The sequence below is a fragment of the Hyperolius riggenbachi genome, chromosome 2 (genome assembly GCF_040937935.1).
Source record: "Hyperolius riggenbachi isolate aHypRig1 chromosome 2, aHypRig1.pri, whole genome shotgun sequence".
Lineage (NCBI taxonomy): Eukaryota > Metazoa > Chordata > Amphibia > Anura > Hyperoliidae > Hyperolius > Hyperolius riggenbachi.
In genome coordinates this window covers 240,202,286-240,227,218 of record NC_090647.1, presented here as the reverse complement: position 1 = coordinate 240,227,218, position 24,933 = coordinate 240,202,286, and the positions used below count along the sequence as shown (strand labels likewise).

The 24,933-nt window shown below is 43.1% G+C and overlaps 2 protein-coding genes across 13 annotated transcripts in view; one reads left to right on the top strand and one right to left on the bottom strand.

Annotated features, from left to right (window-relative positions):
* Nucleotides 1–13,674, bottom strand: part of OFD1 (OFD1 centriole and centriolar satellite protein) — a 225,715-nt gene extending 212,041 nt beyond the window's left edge. For 10 of the 11 annotated variants that reach the window (XM_068268378.1, XM_068268382.1, XM_068268388.1 and 7 more), the window contains exons 1-6: nt 13,248–13,557; nt 11,577–11,683; nt 4,516–4,710; nt 3,861–3,929; nt 3,746–3,776; nt 3,495–3,602 (exon numbers count right to left, since the gene is read on the bottom strand). In XM_068268378.1, the coding sequence (XP_068124479.1) occupies nt 3,495–3,602; nt 3,746–3,776; nt 3,861–3,929; nt 4,516–4,710; nt 11,577–11,672 (499 nt within the window). In that variant the 5' untranslated portion in view covers nt 11,673–11,683; nt 13,248–13,557. The other variant, XM_068268379.1, reaches the window with a different exon arrangement.
* A 108-nt stretch (nt 13,675–13,782) lies between these two features.
* TRAPPC2 (trafficking protein particle complex subunit 2) overlaps nt 13,783–24,933 on the top strand; it is a 30,604-nt gene continuing 19,453 nt past the window's right edge. The window contains exons 1-2 of one of the 2 annotated variants that reach the window (XM_068268375.1): nt 13,783–13,885; nt 19,673–19,785. In XM_068268375.1, coding sequence (XP_068124476.1) covers nt 19,693–19,785 — 93 coding nt within the window. In that variant the 5' untranslated portion in view covers nt 13,783–13,885; nt 19,673–19,692. The other variant, XM_068268376.1, reaches the window with a different exon arrangement.

Sequence of the window (24,933 nt, the reverse complement as noted above, 5' to 3'; positions counted from 1 at the left end):
AAAGGGTGAGCAAGAAGGTGGTTGTGCGGGTGGCAGAGCAGAGAGTGTCAGTGTGCGGGCATCAAAATACACAGCAGAAGCTGCCAGTTCCTGGCCTACAGTGCGGGCATAAAAATACACAGCAGAAGCTGCCAGTTCCTGGCCTACAGTGCGGGCATACAAATACACAGCAGAAGCTGCCATCTGTACCCAGCCAACGGTGTCAGACATCTAGCCAGAAAACAAAACATGAACAGGTACATTCCAATATTACTGTTTTGCTTGATACCAATATTACTGTTTTGCTTGATAGCATGCGAGTTGGTTTGACAGCCCTGTTAAGGAAAAAGATTGTTCCACTCATTTTAAATTCCCATTTCTGGTTAACATTGTCAGTTTATGACTGTTCAGTAAACCATTCGGCCCGCGATTTAGGCTGGGTTTTATCACCACCCACGGTTTCGTTTTTTTTTTTTTCGATTCTGATGGTTTCGTTTTTCCAATGATCGAAGGCTGCAAAGAAACGAAACGTAGTACAGGGACGGACGGCATAAACGAATATATAATCGATCCGAACAGCCATCAAGCCTACCAATGGCTCGATTAGATGGATAAAGAGAGATAATATCAAACATGTTCGATCACTTGTCGTTCGTTTTTGGGGTCTATTAATCGAAACTATAATGAGATTATGACTATTTTCACATACGTTTTCAACACTCGATTCGTTTACCGAACGAATCGAAAGGCTAAAACGAAGGCAAAAACGAAACGTGTATTCCCAGCATTAGTCGTGGAGAGGGCTGTTATCTGACCTTTATTATCTCAACTGTAAGTGAACTGTTTACTTTTTATCTTCTAGAGGAGAGGTCATTACTTCACAGACTGCTCTGAAAGAATCATTTTGAATGCTGAGTGTTGTGTAATCTGCACATATTATAGAATAATGCAATGTTAGAAAAATCACTATATACCTGAAAAAAAAAGTATGAGAATATTTTCTTTGCTGCTAATCTTCTAGTAATTATTCATAGTACACAACCAATTTATTATATCATATTTTTTTTCGCTTCAGTGTCTCTTTAAGAGGAAATAAATGACAGCCTTCATATATTTCTCATTGCAGTTGTCCTTTAAAGGGAACCTGTACTGAGTAAAATTATTTAAAATAAACACGAGGTAACTTCAAATGAACATCAAATAGTTACCTTGCCATCAGTTCCTCTCAGAAGCTCACCATTTTCTTCTGACGATAATCCCTTCCAGTTCTGACAACATTTTGTCAGAACTGAAATATATCAGTTGCTGTCAGTTATATATCAGTTGCTGTCGGTTTATAGCTGAGTGGACAACTGATGTGCCCGGTAATGTCCATGTTTCCCATTGGCTCAAGTGGACGATGTTACAGTTTAACAGTGTGCTGACCAGAAAGCTGTTATGGGGTAATGGTCATTTTCAAAATGGAGGACGGAGAATTCCCTTGATCACAGTGGACAAACAGGACACAGGAGAGGAGAAAGAGATTGAGGAGTAGACTACACGGGAGGTAAGTATGACTTGTGTATGTTTATTTTGAGTTTTAATTTTCAGTTCAGGTTTTCTTGAAAGTGGATCCGAGATGAACTTTTACTCATTGCATAATTGTGTTCCTTTCCTATTGTTTATAGGGCATTCCTCAAGCCAAATACGTTTTTGTTTTGTTTTAATACCTTAATTTCCTATAAACTAAACAAGCCACACCCACAGCTTCTCCAGAGTGCCTTGGCGCTTGCAAGGGATTGTGGGATTTCAGTCTGGGCAGGTGAAAAAGGTGTTACTAGCTATAGATTTCAGAGACAGAGTTTTCACAATCTGAGAGCTGCAGTGCAGATACAGATCAGTTGCCTGTGTAATGGAGGAGATAAGAGTGGAGTTTTCACAGAATATGCAGATTAGCATGCCTAGATACAGATAAGCTTGCCTGTGTGTGTAATTGTGTAATAGTGACAAGCAGAAAACATGTCTGCTCCCATTGTATCACAGGAAAAAATATTAATATACTATTGAAGCTGTTTGAAGATAGATTTGCTGTGTAAACTATCTAAACTTTAGATAAGATATATAGACAAGTCACTTGTTATATTTAGTTTTTCATCTCGGATCCGCTTTAAGTAAAATCATTATTTCTAAGAGCAGTTACAGCAATATCCTGTATGTCCACAAGATGGCACTGCAATCAAACGCTACAAATTACTATTTGAATTCCTCATTGTAAAAATGGAGAGATGCAGGTCTAGTAGGTATCCGCTTACCTGATTATTATTTTTATATACCAACACCTTCTGCAACGTTGTACAGAGTATATAGTCATACCACTAACTTCGCTCAGAGGGGCTCACAATCTAACCCCTACCATAGTCATATGTCCATCATAGTCTAGGGCAGTGCTGGGCAAAATTTACATGACCCAGGCCACCGGCTGCGGACTGCATTCCTTCCTTTTGAATCCTTCTCCCTCCCTGCAGAGTCGCAAGAGGGGGATATGAGTGGGTTAACACTCACCCAATCTCCGCTTCCAATGTTGGTTCTACATGGTCACAAGGAGTCACGTGACACACCATCAGGACTGGCATGCGTGTAATAAACTGGCACACGTCCTGATGGCGTATCATGTGACGCCCTGTTGCCATGGAGGTGCAATGCTGGAAGCAGAGATTAGGTACCGTAAATGTTAACCCACTCATACCGCAACTCACAACTCTGCATGTAGGGAGGGAGTAGAGGAATCTGGCCGCCAAGCCTCGGAACGGATTAACAGTTCTTGCGTGTCAGAAACTGCCTGCAGGCCATAGTTTGCCCAGCACTGGTCTAGGGCCAATTTAAGGGGAACACAATTAACTTATCTGTATGTTTTTTGGGATGTGGGAGGAAACCCATGCAGACACGAGGAGAACATACAAACTCTGTGAAGATAGCTCCCTGGCTGGGATTTGAACCGGGCACCCTGAGCTGCAATGCCAGAGTGCTATACACTTAAAAACCTACTTCCTTCAGGCCTGAGTTTTTTTTAATGCATATGCAACATACAGTATTTCATAATTCACAATTCTAAATTTCAAAATTTTTTACTACCTGGCTGGCTGGGTTTACTGAACCGTCTTCCTATGCAAGAGGCATGCAGCTTGGCTACAAACACAACGGTCTGTATTTATCCTAATGCTCCTCCCATCCCATGATCACCAACATGAGGTAGTCAGGAAGGAGCTGGAAGGCGGCAACAGAAAGCCTTCCAATGATAACACAGAGCTGATCACCTGACACTGCCCACCTCCTCCTTATGCCACTGAGAAATTCATCTGAAGAGGCTGCATGAAATGATCTGGAAACTGTGTTATTGATGACATACTCCTCTATTCACATTTACTAACAATAAAACTACTGGGAGGGTAAACTAGGGATATGACCAAACAGAAGATGGGGTTTTCCTTTCATTCATGGGCACTGATAGCAATGTTTAAAACAGAATAATGTCATACCAATGGACTCCTTGTAAGGCGATGATGCGACAGTTTGAGTGTCCACATCTTTACCATCTTGATTCAGGTGGTGATCTATTAGTTCCGTCAGTATCTGTATGAGGAAACCTGCAAGTTCAAATTCATATCTGTATTACTGAACTACACAATGCACAAAACAATACAATTACAAGTCACAAACAAAAAAAAAACCTGCAGAATTTTGTGAAAATGAAAAAAAATAAAATAAATAAAAATAAAATAAACAGTACCTTTTGCATCACTATTCTGTACTGACGACATCTGCAGGAAACAAAATAGCACACAATTTAACAAGGAAACCATTAGTAAATCAGAGCCCATTAACAAATACTAAACTGATATTACCAGAGATTTATATAGTCTGGAATCCGGGTTGATTTTCATCAGCTGCATTAGGTCATGTATATTCAAAACCTGAAACAAGAAAATTATTAGATTCGCATGCTGAAGAATTACAAAATATAAATAACGATACAATACAAGCAAACCAAACCTGAACTGCATGACTTACAGATAGATATGCCATCATCAGGTGTAACTCCATTGCCACATTCTACTTATCCTGGAATGACACTGTGTGTGCTGCATAATGAGCGCATTATGTGTATGAACTGCAACAGGCACTGCGCACATTATACCAAAGCATGCATGAAGTCCGTTAGAATAACGAGATCTGTTACAATGTAGAGATGTGAACAGGCCTATAGATTTGTATTAGCAGCGATTATTCTGCAGTGCATCTGATGCAGTGTGAATGCACAAAGTATAGCTTCAACTTCAAGATTCAGTTTCTTAGCGTTCAATTTTCCAATCCAGCACAACAGGTCAGTCTATCTATAAATATCATTGGATAATGATCTTTGGTTAAAATTTTTTAAAAAATGCTGGATTCAGAGCTCATAAGCAAACATAATGCCAATGATTACCATTCACCAATGGATACAATACTATGTTTATCAGCAGTAGCCTTTTATGGTAAATGTAGAGAACTATATCTCACCTTGTCTTTCTCTAGTCCACACTCTGGATAAAAGACAGACAGGGAATACTCATACCCACATCTTGTTAGGTAATTTGCCACCAGGCTATTACAAGCCTGATGTACCAGAGTATCTCTGGGCATATCTGAAGACTGGAGGGGTTCCTTTTTATGTGCATGTTTCAAATCCTGGATAAGCTGATTTCGCAGCTGGGTCTGAAAGGTAAATTGAAAAATTATATTTCAAACATAAACATACCGGTAACTATTTACAAGAAAATAATGTTTGCTTATTTGAATCTCCTGCTTGTGCAGTTGGCTGTTTTAATTCAGAGATTTTCAAAAATACGCATGAAGAAATATTCTGGCTTTTTTTAGGCATCAACCTTAAATTTACCCAGGGTTGTGGAGTTGTAGTAATTTTGTTACCTGGAGTCGGAGTTGGTGGTTTCATAAACTGGGGAGTCAGAGTCGGATTATTTTTGTACTGTCTCCACAGCCCTGGATTTACCACAGAGGAGGTTTTCTTCAATACTGATTCAAGAAACCTCATACCATGTGGACCTACAGGGATTTACAACACTGCTACTAATCATTATATTACAGCAGCGCCTCACCTCCATCACCACATACACTTTAACCACTTGAGGACCACAGTCTTTCTACCCCTTAAGGACCAGAGCCTTTTTTTCCCATTCAGACCACTGCAGCTTTCACGGTTTATTGCTCGGTCATACAACCTACTATCTAAATGAATTTTACCTCCTTTTCTTGTCACTAATACAGCTTTCTTTTGGTGCTATTTGATTGCTGCTGCAATTTTTAGTTTTTATTATATTCATCAAAATAGACATGAATTTTGTCAAAAAAATGATTTTTTTTTAACTTTCTGTGATAAAATTTGTCAAATAAAGTAAAATTTCTGTATACATTTTTCTCCAAATTTATTGTGCTACATGTCTTTGATAAAAAAAAAAAAAAAACCATTCAGTGTATATTTATTGGTTTGGGTAAAAGTTATAGCGTTTACAAACTATGGTGCAAAAAGTGAATTTTCCCATTTTGAAGCATCTCCGACTTTTCTGAGCACCTGTCATGTTTCATGAGGTGCTAAAATTCCAGGATTGTATAAATACCCCCCAAATGACCCCATTTTGGAAAGAAGACATCCCAAAGTATTCACTGAGAGGCATGGTGAGTTCATTGAAGATTTTATTTTTTATTACAAGTTAGCGGAAAATGACACTTTGAAACAAAAATAAAACAAACAAAAAAGTTTCCATTTTTGCTAACTTGTGACAAAAAAAAAAAAAGAAATCTGCCATGGACTCACCATGCCCCTCTCTGAATACCTTGAAGTGTCTACTTTCCAAAATGGGGTCATTGGGGTCGTTGGGTGTGTTTACTGTCCTGGCATTTTGGGGGGGTGCTAAATTGTAAGCACCCCTGTAAAGCCTAAAGGTGCTCATAGGACGTTGGGCCCCTTAGCGCACCTAGGCTGTAAAAAGCCTGTGGTATCGCCATACTCAGGAGAAGTAGTATAATGTGTTTTGGAGTGAATTTTTACACATACCCATGCTGGGTGGGAGAAATATCTCTGTAAATTACAATTTTTTTATTTTTATTTTTTTATACACAAAATTGTCCATTTACAGAGATATTTCTCCCACCCAGCATGGGTATGTGTAAAAATTTACTCCAAAACACATTATACTACTTCTCCTGAGTATGGCGATACCACATGTGTGGCACTTTTTTGCAGCCTAACTGCGCCAAGGGGCCCAAAGTCCAATGAGTACCTTTAGGATTTCACAGGTCATTTTGAAGCATTTGGTTTCTAGACTACTCTTCACACTTTAGGGCCCCTAAAATGCCAGGGCAGTATTGGAACCCCACAAGTGACCCCATTTTAGAAAGAAGACACCCCAAGGTATTCCGTTAGAAGTATGGCGAGTTCATAGAAGATTTTATTTTTTGTCACAAGTTAGTGGAAAATGACACTTTGTGAAAAAAAACAATAAAAATCAATTTCCGCTAACTTGTGACAAAAAATAAAATCTTCTATGAACTCGCCATACGCTCAATTAAATTTTTTCCTAAAATCGTTCAGGCCTATATACAGTACACAGGGGGGAGGGGGGGGGGTCTGGGGTGGATCTGAGGGTGGGGGGGGGGTGATCAGGAGCCCCCATAGGGCAGTTAGGGACCTGATCTATAAAATAGCACTGACAGATATTGACAGGGAGTTATTGATGGGTAATCAGGGGGTGATTAGAGGGAAGAACAGATGTAAACAATACACTTTGGTGGTGATATGACGGTGGGTCTGCGGGCCATCTGATGGTGTGGGGGTGATCAGATGCCCGCAAGAGTCGGGTTAGGGTCTGATCAGATGGGTGGCAGTGAAAGGTGGTGACGGGATGATTGATGGGTGATTGACAGGGGAGAATAGATGTATACAGTACACGGGGGGGGGGGGGAAATCAGCAGCACCCAGAGGGCAGTAAGGGACCTAATGTAACGATTGCGGAATTCTCTCCGTGATCAGCGCACAAGACGTGCGCTGACACTGCGGAAATCCTCCACAAGCGTATAATTTGAGGGAACCCAGCAAAAGGTGCAATGCACCTGTAGAGGGAAATTCCTGTCGGCAGGTGGAGCCGTGGAGTGCAGAGGAACAGCTCCTCTGCCCTGCGACAGACGCAAGACAGGAATTGCATGAAGGGAAGAAACGCAGGGCAAGATAGCCCTGAAAGAGAGAGATCAAAGCGACAGAGGGTATGTGTGTCCACCAATCTAGTCGCCACCCTGCGACAATGAACACACAACCATGAAGAACAAGTGAGAAGGCAATCGCCAGAGATGGCGATTGCTAACAGCGACACAAGACTGAATAAGCACAGATGAGGAATGTATGTATGTCCACCAATCTAGCCGCCACCTGCGACGCCGGACACACAACAAAGGAAACAGAGTGAGAACGCAATCGCCTGAGAAGCGATTGCGAATGAGATTGAGCAAAGGGACAGATTGTATGTGTGTGCACCAAACTAGTCGCCAACCCGCGACGGTGCATACACAACAGCAGATATGAAGTAGGAACGCAATCGCGAGAGAGGCGATTGCCAGAGGTGACACAAGGCTACAGCAAGGCAGAGCACGAGAGTAGCAAAGGCACAGCAAATATACAATGAGAAGATAAGGAAAATAACAAACGCTAACTAAACGCGAACACCGCACTCATTCGCAACAGTGCACGCATTTATGCGCGGTCTCCGCGTGTTAAGCACAACAGAGACAAGCACGCCTAACTAACCACCGACAGACAAACATGAAACAGAGGACGCGAGCGCTTGCTTAACGGTTAGCTCACCGAGCCTCCAGCAAGCGTTCGTAGCAGACAAGACAGATACACGAAAACAGGAATAAGTTTGAGATACGATCCACCGCACTCATTCGCAACAGTGCACGCATTTATGCGTGGTCTCCGCGTGTTAAGCACAACAGAGACAAGCACGCCTAACTAACCACCGACAGACAAACATGAAACAGAGGACGCGAGCGCTTGCTTAACGGTTAGCTCACCGAGCCTCCAGCAAGCGTTCGTAGCAGACAAGACAGATACACGAAAACAGGAATAAGTTTGAGATACGATCCACTGCTCTTTCCGCCAGAGTGAGTGTGATCCAAGTATAGAAACAGAGCGAGCTGGATCCACTGCTCTTTCCGCCAGAGCAAGTGCGATCCAAAGTACAGCAAGAGAGATGGAGATCAGACGGATCCACAGCACTAGCGCAAGGCGAGTGCGATCCAGGCAAGACAGATCAGATGAGATAGCTGGTAGCAACCGCTGCTCCAGCTATACTCCAAGAACAAAGATCAGAACGACTTCCTGTCGACCACCGCTGGGACAGGACAATCGCAACAGACAAACAAAACAGATATGCAATCCTAACTGCACTAGGGAACCTGCCTAGTGCAGTCCCAGGAATTACTCTAGACTAATCTTCAAACAATGAGCAAGGCTGACACTCCAGGAGTGTTTCACAGGACTAACCCTTATGACCAGCCCAGGTCTGTGATATCACATGGTATATATAGAGCAAGCCTACAAAGGATGTGGCTAGGCAATCTGCATGACAAACGTATGCAAATTCCTCAGCAGCAAGCTGCAAAACTGACAAAAGGTCTCTCTTCCAGAGACCTGCAGAATGCAGACCTGAACAGTGGTCAAAAAGCTGCCTGCCTGCACAGGCAGCCGAGCGGATCCTCACACCTAATCTATAAAATAGCGCTGACAGATATTGACAGGGAGTGATTGATGGGTAATTAGGGGGTGATTAGAGGGAAGAGCAGATGTAAACAATGCACTTTGGTGGTGATAGGACAGTGGGTCTGCGGGCGATATGATGGTGTGGGGGTTATCAGATGCCCGCAAGAGGCAGGTTAGGGTCTGATCAGATGGGTGGCAGTGAAAGGTGGTGACGGGATGATTGATGGGTGATTGACAGGGGAGAATAGATGTATACAGTACACGGGGGGGGGGGGGGGTCTGGGGTGGATCTGAGGGTGGGGGGGTGATCAGGAGCCCCCAGAGGGCAGTTAGGGGCCTAATCTATAAAATAGCGCTGACAGATATTGACAGGGAGTGATTGATGGGTAATTAGGGGGTGATTAGAGGGAAGAACAGATGTAAACAATGCACTTTGGTGGTGATATGATGGTGGGTCTGCGGGTGATCTGAGGGTGTGGGCGGGTGTTTGGGTGCCCGCAGGGGGCAGTTTAGGGTCTGATCTCTGATAGGTGGCAGTGACAGGGGGTGATTGACAGGTGACCATTGGGTGATTATAGGGGAGGATAGATGTATACAGTACAAGGGGGGGGGAGGGTCTGGGGAGGATCTAAAGGGTGGGGGGGTTAATCAGGAGCCCCCAGGGGGCAAATTAGGACCTAATAAAAAATATAGCGCTGACAGATAGTGACAGGGAGTGATTGATGGGTAATTAAGGGGGTGATTGGGTGCAAACAGGGGTCTGGTGGGTGGGAAAGGGGGGGGGGGGGGGTTGAGGTGTGCTGTGGGCGATCAGAGGGCGGGGGAGGGGGAGCAGATCAGTGTGTTTGGTGCAGACATGGAGGGCTGCAGCCTGCCCTGGTGGTCCCTCGATCACTGGGACCACCAGGGCAAGAGGCAGCCTGTATAATACACTTTGTATACATTACAAAGTGTATTATACACTTAGTATGCAGCGATCGAGCGGGTAACATCCCGCCGGCGCTTACTACCGGCCAGCGGGATGACGTCGCGGGTGGGCGGAGCCTGTTGCCAGGGGCAGCGCGCGTCACCAGTGACGCGATCGCTGCCCCTACGAGCCGAAGCCGTTCGGCGTATTGCGGTCCTTTCAGCGTCCACTTTGCCGCCGCCCGTCAGCTGTGGGCGGTCAGCAAGTGGTTAAGGATCAACATGTTACTTGTATACAGAAAAATCAAACAAACACACAAATACTCCAGGTGACACCCAGATGGTTGCAACTATCTCTCTATTTGAGTTCACTTGGATTCTGCAGACAGCTGTGGCAGGATTGACTTCTGTTCTAGGGGTGACCTGCCAAGGCTGCCATTTTCTGGCATGCTCATCTGAAATGCTTGTCCTGCTACGTTACTGGTAGGCCCATGGATAAAATACCTTAAATTCTTAAAATAATAATAATAATCACATCTTAAAGTGGTATCAAACTCAGCATTTCTTCTTTGCTCTAAAAGATTCTTTACAGCAAAAAAAGGTACTACCAGAAAAAACCACTGTTAGCAGAACAGCATTCAAACTGTTTAACATGGCACTTTCTTCTTCAGTGGGAAGCTTGGTACCATTGCTGACCTTGAGGAATTGATTACAATAGTATCTGATAAGAAAACAAAGAAGATAGTAAAAACACTGCTTGCAGTCAGTGTTTCAGCTGAATATAAGCCAGTGGTCCTCAAACTAAGGCCCGCGGGCCGAATGCTGCCCTTTGAGGCTCTTTTACCAGCCCCCCCACACACAAAATGTATTACTTATAGATGCGGTCAGCTACATCTTTAAATATTGGTGGTCCACATATAGAATAGCAGTGCTGGCACCACCCATCCACATGGAAGCCAGAAAGCAGTTATTTTTCTGGCTTCCAACCAATTCCACAGGTGACACTGCTGTCCAATTGGACTTCAGGTTGTCACCTGGGTATGCTTCACTGTCTGGCCTGCACAGACATCATTTTATGTATACTCCGGCCCCCAGCAGTCTAAAGCATGTTGACCCGGACCTCGACCCAAAACGTTTGGACCCCTGATATAAGCCAAAAGTGTACACAAGGGAAAACGCATTCTCACTGGATACATTGTCATTTATAAATACAGCAGCAAGACATTACAAAGACAGCATTCAGAGCAGATAAACAGTACTTTGGGAACTTGTAAACATACAATATTATTTGTGCACAAAAGCAAATATGATAACTGAATGGGTAACAAAAAGTAGTAAAACATGTTTTTAATGAATGTTATATCAGAGTTTAATCCTGCTTTAACTTTCATTTCTGAAAACCTAAAAAACTTAAATCTCCATTGCCATCTTTTCCAACTCAAGGCTGGTTAGTAAGCTTTGCAGAGCTCCCCTGCCTTATATTAACAGTGATAAGGGATTAACTGTCCTATAAAGTTATCACAAAACATAATTTTGGGCAACATTTATACCAAGTGTTGATGTAGCTGTACACTATAAGGCTGCTAACGCAAAACCACAGTTACATTTTCCATTCTTCTGTTGGTCTTTACAGTCCATTCAGCAGGCAGGAAGTATCCCTGACCTATCTTCTCTGAGCTGCAGCTGAGAAAAAAAGGTCAGGGAAAAGGCTGTGCTTTCTAGAGCTACCTAAATGACAGGACTGACTGAACAAAATGTATGGCAGGCAAGAGTTACATATATATTCTGTATATCAATAAAGGTATTTAGCTTTCTACTTACTGTAATGCTTTTATTCAAGATATACAATATATTAAATATAAATGGTTTGTATGCAAAGCTTTTTAAAGAGATAAAATCTTACCTTCAATGAATCTAAAACACCCTTGTTTTTAAATGTCTGATAAAGTCTTCTACGCAGTTCTTCTTGGGTCAGAGATATGTGATCACTGTGAGACATTATGTAAGAGCCTAAGTGGTTGAAAGTAAAGCAAAAGAAAATGTCTCAGATTTCAAAACTGATATTTTCAGCCCTATACCCAAAATAAAAACATGAAACTCCAAAACAGTATTTAATGCACATGTACATATACAAACACATATCTAATAAGTTAATTTTCACTTCAGTTAAACAGTAATTTTAAAATTTAGATGCAGCCTAAGATGTGCACGAAACCTTAAAAGGTGGATCTGGAAAGCCTAGTATGGGGGAAACCCAATACAAGGGAGTAAATGCCAAACAAGTATAGTATGCAACATTGAATTAATATAAAGATAGTGAATAAATCGGAACTAGTATGTTTTAGGTGACGAAGCGGAACACTTTATAGGAATCCGTTCTCCAATTGCAGCTATCCCCTTCAACTTGAAGTGTTCTAATTGGCCAAATAGTGTGGGCATATTATTATTACTACCTAAATGTTCAAGGGGGTGCTGTCCACCCAATCCAGTTAATGGAATTTCCCTATGAGATTTCCTTAAATCTGCAGCGAGAAGAAGCAGATGATGACTATATCATGTTATTGTGGGTTGATTTAAAAAGACTGGTGGGCAATAAAAAAGACTGGTGGGCAATAAAAAAGACTGGTGGGCAATAAAAAAGACTGGTGGGCAATAAAAAAGACTGGTGGGCAATAAAAAAGACTGGAGGGCAATAAAAAAGACTGGTGGGCAATAAAGACTGGTGGGCAATAAAAAAGACTGGTGGGCAATAAAAAAGACTGGAGGGCAATAAAAAAGACTGGTGGGCAATAAAAAAAGACTGGAGGGCAATAAAAAAGACTGGAGGGCAATAAAAAAGACTGGAGGGCAATAAAAAAAGACTGGAGGGCAATACTTGTCCAGGAGTGAATTTATTTCTTAAAAAAAAAGTAAAAGGCTGCAAATAGAAAGCAACAGTGCTCCTTTTAAGCCTGTATCATATGTCAAAATAGGGGCACATTTACTATATTCTAGTAAATTAAAGAGGAACTCCAGTGAAAATAAGGAACAAAACTGCTTAATTATTACAAGAATTGCCCATTGTAAAATCTTTCCTCTCCCTGATTTACATTCTGACATCTATCACAGGGTGACATTTTTACAGCTGGTATGTGATGTCAGTGGAAGTAGCTTGCTGCTTGCTTTTTTGGCAGTTGGAAACAGCTGTTATTTCCCACAATGCAACAAGGTTCCCACAGTGTGATGTCAGCACCATGGTCCTCACATCACACTGTGGGCCAGAGTTTTAATACAATATTAGCCACACAGAGCCCCCTTGATTATGCGTTTGAGAAAATGTAAAGATTTCTCATGGTAAAGGGGGTATCAGCTACTGATTGGGATGAAGTTCAATCCTTGGTCACGGTTTCTCTTTAAAGTTGAGCGACTGCAGCCATGTGCAAGCACTGCATCAAGATAACAGTTTTTAATAAGTTCAGACTAAGGGGTTATACTGTATATTAACAAAAAACTGTTGCTGCAGGTGTGCCATAAATACCGATAGTCAAAATAGCACACATTTAAAGTGAAATCAATGGAAACAATGACCCCTTGCCTGTTCGCTTTGCTCGCTGGGCTGCAGGCTCGATTCTTGCTTCGCTCAGATAACTTTTTATTCTAACCCTATGTCCTCTTGTTGACTTTGCACATGATCATTAGCATTTGTATACTATGTTGATGGGTATGCTGAATGTTGGAACACAGGTCTGCATATATCACCATAATCAGCCAAACTTATTCAGCAGCCATTTAATAAGCCTCACTATATTATGTTATGAGGAGAGTAGAAACCCGAGTCTACCCGTGTTCTCCCACCAGAGAACTCTTTTTAGGAGAGATGCTGCTATGTGATACAATAGATAGAGAATACTCACAGCAATAGCGTCTCCACTACCAACTGCCACTGTAAACACAGTACATAACCGTCGAGTCTAACCCCGTCTGCACTGCAGAACAGCCAATCGCAGTGCAGAATGGAATCTACCCACCAATCATTTACAACATTCCCGCCTCCCAGTGCGCGTACGCCTGAGCGTTCCAAGACTGGAGCACAAAACTTGTCAAGTTCCGGTTTTGTAAATAAAGTTTTGTTTTCCAAGCCGTGTGTCATCTTCTAAGTAACAGTTTGATTTGGTATCGTCATTTCCTTGCGACTGAGCTGTCAGCTGATGGTAACAGCGGCCAGGTAACCAGGTATGCAATTATTGGAGGGGAAGAGGATTGTTTGATTTCGGCTCAAAATTGTTCACTTAATTGTGGACTTAAAATGCCATTCATCAGCGTTGTGGTTGTCCGATATCTGAAAGCACTCTGTTTTCCCAGTTCTCACGAAGATGCCCGTATATTTATCTGCTTCTTAAACGTTTTACACGCATATTATTATTGATTTATGTGTAGATGTGTGCAATGCATGTATGAACACTCAGTGGTCCTGAGCCTGCTGTTCTATTGTTTCAAAGGACACCTAAACTGTGAGGGATATGGAGGCTGCCATATCAATTTCCTTTCAAACAATGCAAATTGCATGGCTATCCTGCTGATCCTCTGCCCTCAATGCTGGATATGCGCGATGCAATTTCTTGTTAGATCAACGGGTAATTTGACAGTAAAGGTGGCCATACACTGACTTATAGATTTACATCAGATTAGACCATCAGATAGATTTCTGTCAGATGCCTGTCAAGTAGAATCTGACAGGAATCTATCTGATGTGTGCCACACACTAGGAACATATTTCAAATAGATTTCAGAATTAAATCTATTGAAAATCGACCTAAATGCATTATTGGACCATAATGCTGGGCATACACAGCTAGATAGTGCGTCGGTATCGAGCCAGCGCGTCACCGGTCGTCCGCGCGGATTGATTCCCGCTTGTCCCCGTGGGCGCTTTCTAATCAGCGCTTTATTTTTTCTATTCTGCCCACCGGTATCTAGCACGGACTCGATCCGGCGGGAAATCGGACCTGTCGGAAATTATCAATCGAGCCATCAGCGGCTCGATTGATAAGAAGAAATGAGCCGTGTATGCCCAGCATTAGATCCAATGCAACTCTATTGGCCATCGATCTGCTGCCAGCAGCAGATTGACCTAGATCTTTCATCCTGTCAGATCAAATTGATCGAAATTGGCCACAAATCAATCGAATGGGGAATTTGATAGAATAGATTTCTGATCGATGACTAAAATCGACCACTGTATGGGCCCCTTAAAGGTGGCCATACACTTGTTAGATTAGCAGCAGATAGATCATCAGATAGAATTCTGATCTATCTGATGTGTTTAGGAACATTTTTTACTAGGAACAGATTTCCAATAGATTTCAGTATGAAATATATTGAAAATCGATCTGATGGCATTTTTTTGCCATCAGTTTTCCATTAGAGACAATGCAAAATGATAAACAATCTGAACAGATCGACCTAAATTTTCCAGCCTGCCAGATTGATTGAAATAGATCTAAATTGGCTGCAAGTCAATCGATTTGCAATCGACCAATCGATTGTGATCTATCGATCGGCCAAAAATCGGCTGAGTGTATGGGCCCGTTAAGTTGCATGTGTGTACATGCTAAAACTGCTCCTGATTGATAACTGGATCGATTTGCTGATGAAAACTTCTCAAAATTGATCCTGTTATCGATCGGGAACTGATTGGACATGTTGCAAATTATTGGTTTAATCCTGTTGATCAGATTGGAAGCTGTATTGTGTGTACCCAGTATAACATTTTTAGCCAGAGAAACCTGCTGGTTTCAGATGAATGATTCAGACACTGCTGATGCCAGAAAGATCAGCAGGGCTTCCAGGCAACTGGTATTGGTTAAAAGGAAATAAATATGGCTACCTCTGTAACCCTCTCAGTTCAGGTGTCCTTTAATAACACCACACTTGTCTGTAAAACTAGCCACATACTGTTCAGCAGGGATGGTCAATGAGATTATTAATATTTATATAGCGCCGACATCTTTCGCAGTGATGTACAGAGTATATTGGCTTGTCACTTAACTGTCCCTCAGAGGGTCTCAGGATCTAATCCCTACTATGGTCGTGTATAAATCATGTAACATATGTAACATATGTATCCTAGTCTAGGACCAATTTAAAGGGACAGCCAATTAACCTCCTGGAAAACCACAGCTAAGAGCGGTAATCGCAACCTCTGCTTGGGGTAGCTGCCGAAGACTGTTTGCAGAGCTATGCTCGCAGCGGGCGTTTCTACGTACCACCTGGGGAATTCCAACATCCGCCGCTGTTCTTCTTCCTCTCCTCTGGGGCTCTGCTTCCCCCTGGTGAGATTGCAGGCTGTCGTCATGATGACAGCCGGCAATTTCACTTCAGATTTGCAGCGCCACCCGGAAGATGGGACGGAAACTGCAGCGCTGGAGCCAGGGAGGTGAGAGATTGCTAGACCGGTTGCAGATCTCCCTGGCAGCAGGTTTTGTTTTTTTTCCAGATTTTAGGGTCTGAAAGGGTGCAAAAAAATGGCACCGCTTTTAGACCCTAAAATCCGGAAAGAATTATAATGCCAAGGGGGTTAAAGGGTTACGTAAGTAGAAAACATAACAGTTTAACTTACCTGGGGCTTCTTGCAGTCACCCTGTGCCTGAGCCGTGGCTCCGCAACCCTCCAGTTAGCTGCGGTGAACCCCTAAAAGTTGGCCAGTCGGAGGGTACTGCCCATTTGCGGCCCCGAGCTGTGTGTACCCTGATTGCACTCCTGTTGCGGGAGCGTTCTGCGCATGCACAGTACCAGTTTTCCTGTACTGTACGAAATGCTGCTGTGCATGGGGATGTGATGAGGAGCTGCGTGGCAAGCCAGCATTGAGGGTGTCGCCGCTGCTGGCCGTAGGGTCTTGGAAGGATGGCACAGGATGATTGCGGGGTGCTGCAAGAAGCCCCAGGTAAGTTAAACAGGTTTTTTTTTTCACTTTTGATTTCCTTTAACTTATCTGTATGTTGGGATGTGGAAGGAAAATGGAGTCCCTAGAGGAAACCAACACAGACATGGGGAGAACATACAAACTCTGTGCAGATAGTGCACTGGCAGGGATTTGAACTGGGGACCTAGTGATGGATCAATTGTATCCCAGTTTGGCTTTATTACATTTGTCCATTTTTAAGCTGCATAAAACTTTGCATAATTATGCATCAACTTGGAATTGTTTGTAACTCAATGCCCACCTTTTATTGTTCAGGTAATAGCTAGTGCAAACATCTATCAATTGAAATATAGACCAGGCAAAACTGCTCAGTAAACCACTGTAACCTTTTCTCCAGATTTTAGCCACAATTTGGGCAAATTCAGGATTATGCATGATGTGCTATCCAACTTAATCAAGATTTTCAACCACAGCCAATTGCATTTCCATCTGATTCTTTTCTCATAATTTATCAATCATTTAAAGTGAACCTGAGATGAGTAAACAAATTTTTTTTTATACCTACCTGGGGCTTTCTCCAGCATTCTTCAGGTTGATCGGTTGCTCATTGTCCTCCTCCACCTCTAGATGGGCCGCTAACTTCACAAGTCGGGGCATTCTGCGCATGTCCGGCGCGGAGAGAGTTCTGTGTCTGTGCAGTACTAAGAGAATAACCTTCTTAGCATCTTGACTGTGCCTGTCTTCAAGCCAATTCTGACATAATTTCCTCCCTTACTCCCAAGCCCCCCCCCCCACCCCCGCTGCCTGATTGTGTACGCATTGCCCGCCCTCCTCCCAGTCTTCAGACACTCCCAACCTGCTCTGTAGTAGGAAGTCCATTGTCCTAAATCATCATTGTGCGACTCTGCAGCGCTTGTTTATTTGTATGGATCAGATTTCAGAAGCTGCTGCTGGGGGTGAGTCATTTTCTCAGCTTCTCAGCGCGAGAAATTTTGCCCAATCAGAGAGAAACAAAGGGTTAGGGGGGGAATCAAGAGGACAGTTAGGCAATTGGTATTGTTTAAAAGGAAGAAAATATGGCAGTCCCCATAGCCATCTCGGTTCAGGTGTCTTTTACAGCAGGTTGTAAAATCAGAATGGTAATTACAAAATTGTCACACTGCAGAACTTCGGCTATTCTGTACCGTTCTCTGACTTGGTAGGTGTACCTTCTTTGATTGTAACAAGATTACCCGTTAGGAAGGACCACATTTTACCCACCCATATTCTTTGGCCAAATCCAGTCATAGGTTAAAGGTACCCATATATCTACCAATTTTTGCAGCCAAATCAACCATCCAATTTGATGGAATAAAATGAAAATCTGTGCCGCAACAAGGATACCCAATCAATGATCTGATAAATTGTGTTGATTGGACCTGCTAGAAAATTCTGTCAAATGCTCAATCACGTGTGGATTGGTAAAGGCGTTCAATATTGCGACAACGAAATAATGTGACAGGTGCAACCTGCCTGGCTTTCCCCAACTTTAAATGTAAAGGGGGGCATCTACACTAAAAGGGCAGCGGCGCTACGCCAATTCTTGATAGATTTCAGTATGGAATCGATCGAAAACCGGGCAGGCAACAGATTTCTTTACAATCAGATAGATCTGTTTCTTGATCTGCCCATACATTGCTAGGTGCCCAATGTTTTTCCTATTGTGTATTACAGGATCCTGCAAAGGATTTTGAGATTTTGAACGTTAAAGGGGAATTGAAAGGACATCTGAGGCAAAAAAAAAAACTGAGATAAACAATTGTATTTGTCCTCCTCCTTTTAAAAATTACTTTTAAAGTTATCCCGCAGTTTTATTTTATATTTATATCAACTTTTTAAGCTTTTACTGTTTCATGGCCTTTTCTCAATGACGCATTAATTGAAGTATGCCAGGGCTAAAATATATGAACTTTTGACCTTTTTTTTTATCTCTTTCCTGCTCTTAGAAGCCATTTACTGTCACAAAAGTGTTTTATGCTGCAATTCCTCATCAGTGAGGGTTACGCTAGAGTCCGACCCGGGCCCGACCCGGGCAGGAACTGCCACTTACATACCTGATTTTTAACTTTTTCAGGCAGAGAAATAAAAAAAGGAACACAGCCTAGTTATTTGTGTACTAGGCACTGTACATACACATGTCTATCTCATCATGTCACATGTCACCTCGTGAGTCCTTGAAGTAAGAGGTATATGGAGGCTGCCATATTTATTTCCTTTTAATCAATACCAGTTGCCTGGCAGCCCTGCTGGTCTATTTCTCTGCAGTAGTGTCTAAATAACACCAGAAACAAGCATGCAACTAGTCTTGTCAGATCTGACTTTAAAGTCTGAAACACCTGATCTGCTGCATGCTTGTTCAGGGGCTATGGCTAATAGTATTAGAGGCAGAGGATAAGCAGGGCTGCCAGGCAACTGGTATTGCATAAAAAGAAATAAACATGGCAGCCTCCATATAACTCTCTCTTCAGTTCCCCTTTCAAGCAATAAGCAAAGCTCCTGCTCACAAAACAGATCTAGACCGTGTACATTGTTGCCGTTTATAAGTAGGGATGGCCAGTGAGATGAAAATAATTGGAAGTTGATGCCAATTTTTTAATGCAGCTTTATAATGGTCATCTTAAATGCTGCTGATGCTGTGGCATTTGATTTGTCCATTTTTTTTTAGACCCCATAGATTTGCAGAAAATCTATGCCAAATTTGGAATTATTTTTCATCTTTTTAATCCTGATGTATAAGTGATAACATAATTTACAGGACCAAGGAAAACGATTAAATAAAGTGTAAGAATCAACATTTGTTCTATTAATATGCTATTTTCCATATATTGTGACGAATATCTTTAGGTACAGGTGGAAATTTTGTTTTTGTCACATTAGCTTACTGGCATGTGAACACTTGCCATTTTCATATATTTTTTTTTTCATGGTTCTAGTACATTTGTAAAGCACCATCTTATAAATAATTTCCCCTCATTTAGAAGCTGATAGTTTCTGTTTTAGTTGCTAGTGATTTATAAATCCTGGTTTGAATCACCGTTAATATTTTTTTCCCCCTTTAGGTATTTCGATTTAAAAGACCATGTCTGGCAGCTTCTATTTTGTGATTGTGGGACATCATGACAATCCAGTATTTGAGATGGAGTTTTTGCCTCCAGGAAAAACAGAATCTAAGGTATTAAGCTGTTCATTTGTTGTGGTCATTTCTTCCTTGCTCTTTTTTGGCATTAAAATCCTTTTGTAAACCAAAATGTGTAACATCATTCAGTCTTTTACATCACTTGCACTGGGCATAGAGGAGGAAGAGCATGGATAGCCACCTGTTATTGATCACTTGCCACCTGCCTACAGATATGTGATCTAATATAACTCTCCTTGCCATACCTGCTAGTTTTGTATAAAGCCTCACCCTCCTGCTGCTAGGCAAACATAACCAGAATCTAATTATTTGAACTGCAGAAGAATGGCATTTCCTGTTCAATATTCATTAGACATAATGATGGAATTGTTTTTTTCCTTTTTTTATTTTTTTTTAATTGTTAGATTCAATGTTTACAATAAATTCTGATATTTATTACAGTATTGTATAATGTACACCTTGTTTTAGAGACTCTGGTATATAGATTGTCCTTCTATAGTTGAAAGGTAGCCATAGACTTGAACCTTTAGGCTACTTGCACACCAAGACGTTGCGTTAGGTGCTACGTTAAGGTCGCATAACGTGCACCTAACGCAAGGCCTGGTGCTCTTCGATGTGGACGTCAGAGTGAGCCACGTTGTGCAGCTCACTCTGGCGTCTGTGATGCGTACTCTTGGACGCATGCGGCATCACGTGGTTCCACCAGCCAATCGCCGCACAGTGCGCCCGCACCAGGAAGTAAACACTGCACGTCACAACATGCAGTGAATATTAATTAGCCATGTGCCTGGCCGCTCTCCGCTCCTCCCCAACATGACTGCGCATGTGCAAACAGTCTAACGTGGCTTAAGCCGCTGTGACGCCGTAGCATGCTGCACTTTCGGAAGAACGTGCAGCGTTACATGTAACGCAACGTGGGCAGTGTGAACAGCCCATTTGTGTTACATTGCCTTACGTTGGGGGAGCGTTACAGGCTGCACTAACGTGCGCCTGTAACGTCTCTGTGTGTAAGCAGCCTTAGGCTTGGCACACATCTAGCGGTGCAATTGTTCTGCAGCAGGGGAGCCTGGGGCAGGACAGTGCCATTTCCCCATGCATATTACCCTGAGGTAGAGTTCGCCTACAGGGTAATATGCCTAGCTGCTGGACAAGGCAGTATGTCACTGTTTTTCCCCCATTGGCACATGCACACAGCACCGCTACTGCAACAATCTAAATAGACTGTTGTGGTGCTAAAGACTTTAATGGAAATGCCTGCCATACTGTACCACTCATACCGTGCAGCAACACACTTCAGAGTCTGTACCACCTCTCCGTCATTTTGAACGTCCGCTGCATCGTACCGCGGTTAGTGTGCCATATCTCATTGAGACTAATGGCCAATACAGTGTGGGAGCATACCATGCCCCTATATGCCATGGTTTGTGTGAAAGTAGCGTAAGTCTTCAGATGGTAGGCAGTCAAATACCTTAAAGAGACTCTGTAACGACAAAAAGATCCCCTGGGGGGTACTCACCTCGGGTGGGGGAAGCCTCAGGATCCTAATGAGGCTTCCCACGCCGTCCTCTGTCCCACGGAGGTCTCGCTGCAGCCCTCCGAACAGCCGGCGACTGTGCCGACTGTTCAATTCAATATTTACCTTTGCAGGCTCCAGCGGGGGCGCTGTGGCTGCTTTCGCTCCGAAGGAGGCGGAAATACCCGATCTCAGTCGGGTCCGCTCTACTGCGCAGGCGCCGGAGACTTGCGCCTGCGCAGTAGAGCGGACCCGACTGAGATCGGGTATTTCCGCCTCCTTCGGAGCGAAAGCAGCCAGAGCGCCTGCGCAGGAGCCTGCAAAGGTAAATATTACGTCACCGCTGTACGGAGGGCTACAGCGAGACCCCCGAGGGACGGCAGACGGCGTGGGAAGCCTCATTAGGATCCTGAGGCTTCCCCCATCCGAGGTGAGTACCCCCCAGGGGACGTTTTAACGTTACAGATTCTCTTTAAGGTCACATACCATATGTAGATGAGGCCCCTTCTATTTCAGAAGATTAGTGACTTCCAGTTGACAAATAATCCCATCAAAATAAGATTTTTCACAGTTTGGAAGTGACTCGTTCTGAAGACCAATAAAAAAAACAATCGGTAAACACTTGCTTCATCTGTCATTTTGTGTTTGAACATGCTGGCAAATATCAATTGGTCCTGGAAGAAAAGTCTAAATACATGCTTACAATGTTTTTGTTTTTTTTCAACAACAGAAGGTTGGCCACAGATTTTCTCAAGTGTAACTTAAGTATCATGTCTGAGTACCTCACGTATCTGCACCTTTCAAAAACTTCTAATAAAGAGTTTATTCTCTGTCAGGTGGTTGCCAGACTTTTATTTGTGCTCTATGGACAGCACATCTTTTGGCTGTATAATGACCATGGCAAGTGGGCTGCACTTTTCCCCACAATCCTTCAGGGCAAGGTGAGACGTCGCTCCTCCCAGACGCAGGAACAGACAGCTCTTCCCCTATAAAAGAATCAAATGGTTAGTCCACCCTCAGTGCTGTTTGTTCCTGCGTCCCAGGCAGGTCGGCATCTCCCCGTGGGATTGAGCCTGTGTGCTGGGCTGCAGGTTTCAGTTCCTAGGGCGGCTGAGATGGCGGTACTGAGGCCGTCTAGCCTTCACCCCACACTGGTTTGTTTGTCTGTGGGGTTGCCTACCTTTCTCTGCCGAAGGTGGTGGAGCAAGAGTGGAGGGCACAGCTCACTTTGCCGCTTACGGAGGGGTCGGAGCGGAAGGAAACCAGATGCGGGCGAGCCATGTGCGGGCTCGCATGTTGGAGAAATGTCCGCGTGGTGCTTCCGGATGCGTAGTTTCCGGCGGGTAGGCCGGAGGCTGCGTTTTGAGCTAATGGGAGCCGGTTTCTTCTGTTGGTTCCGGCTCTGGTCCCGCCTTCGGTGACGTCCGTGCGCGGAAGTATGAAAGTGAGCGTGTGCAGGCTGGCGGTGGCATTATTACCCTGCAGAGGACAGACTGCAGTCTTGTGCAGGATATCTGGGATCAGGATGTCTGCTTCAGAGAAGACTGAGGGTAATCCAGCCGCTCAGAAGGTGAGACAGTCTCTTTCTGGGATATGTTTGCCATTTTTTATTATGGGCGTTTTTTTGCTAGTTACATGGTACGTGTATGTCTATATTGCAGGCCAAAGTAACAGAAGCAGGGAGACCTCCTCCTGCTTACAAAAGATGCCCTGTATGCAATGTGAAGTTGCCATTGCCATATGCCAAAACTTTATGTCAGCAATGTACAGAAAAGATTTTGGGGGAGCAATCGGGTCCTTCAGTGCAGGAGACCTTGCAAGCCTTTAGGGAGGAGATCAATTCCTCCTTAGCTTCATTTAAATCTTCCTTATCGGGAGCGGTTGCTTCTACATCCCAAGGTACTATCTCTGTGAACCCTGTGACTGAGGGTCAGGAACAGATAGACGCTAATGGGAGCTCAAATGAGTCAGATTCTAAAGAGGTAGAAATCGATACTCCCTCACGCTTCAGGTTTCGGGTGGAAGATACCGAAGCTCTGATTGCGGCTATTAACGATACCTTGGAAATTAACAGTGAAGCTACTGTTGCTTTATCCCTTCATGATCAGTTATATAAAGGGATGGAGGAAAAACAAGGTCTTTCCTTTCCTGTGCATAGTACTATCAAACAGACTATTCTGAAGGAATGGAGTGATCCAGAAAAGAGGCTTTTTATTTCTAAAGCTTTGAAGCGCAGGTTTCCTTTTTTGGGTGAAGATTCAGCCCTGTGGGATAAATGCCCGAAATTGGATACCCCTTTTTCACAAGTCTCAAAACAGGGGGATCTGGCATTTGAGGATCTGGGTGATCTTAAGGATCCTTTAGACAAGAAAATTGACACTTATCTTAAAAGAACATGGGAAGCGAATGCGGCTACATTTAGGCCTGCAATAGCTTCAACTTGTGTTGCTAGAACATTAGAGTTGTGGATAAATCAGCTCAAGGCAAATATTCTGGCAGGAGCATCGGTAGAACAATTAATGGAATCAATTACCATTCTCAATAAAGCTGCTAATTATTTAGCGGATGCATCTGCAGAGGCTATAAGGTTTACAGCCAGGTCTACTGCTTTAGTGAATGTCTCACGAAGAGCATTATGGTTGAAAACTTGGGATGGTAATTTGGCATCCAAAAATAGATTGTGTGGGGTGCCTTTTACAGGGGACCTATTGTTTGGTCCAGATTTGGACCTGGCTTTGGAAAGAACTTCTAATAAAAAGAAGACTTTTCCCAGAAAACAGAAAGTGTCCAATAGAACGTATTTTCGTAAGTCAGGTGCGAACCAAAAAGAACCTTCGAAGGACCAGAGAGGTAATAAGAGATGGTTTTTTGACAAATCCAAAAGAGGAGGGTTTAGATCTAAGCCATCAGAAGGTCAGTCAAAGCCACAATGACTTCTGTCCGGCGGTCGGGGGAAGGCTAAAGTATTTTTACCGAAATTGGTCGAAAGTGGTAAGTCCATTTATTCGACAGACAATCAGATTTGGACACCAAATCGAATTTGCCATGCCCCCCCCCCCCCCCCCCCCCCCGTCAAGATTTGTAATCTCCAAACCTCCAAAAGATCCAAATCTGATTCCAGAGATCGTGGACATTCTAGACAGCATGTTAAAACAAAAGGTAATCTGCAAAGTTCCGTACAAGGAACAAAGAGAAGGATTTTATTCAACTATATTTTTGGTAAGGAAACAATCAGGGAAGTTTCGCCTGATTTTAAATCTAAAGAGATTAAACCCGTTTATCAGAAAGAAAAAATTTCGCATGGAATCAATTTTTTCCATAAGGGATCTGCTGTTTCCAGAAGCGTTCATGGTCTCCTTGGACCTGAGGGATGCTTATTGGCATGTCCCAATTCACAAACGATCCCAGAAGTTCTTAAGGTTTGCTCTTCAAGTAAACGGAGTGTTGATGCAGTTTCAATTCCTATGCCTCCCATTTGGGATCACTTCCGCTCCAAGAATGTTCACAAAAATTCTGGGGGAAGTTTTGATACCCTTAAGAGAAAGGTCGATCATGGTAATTCCATACTTAGATGACCTATTAATATTGGGAAGTTCAGTGACAGAAGTGGAAGATCATTTGCACATGGTGTCAGATCATCTTCAATCACTAGGATGGATCATAAATCGGGA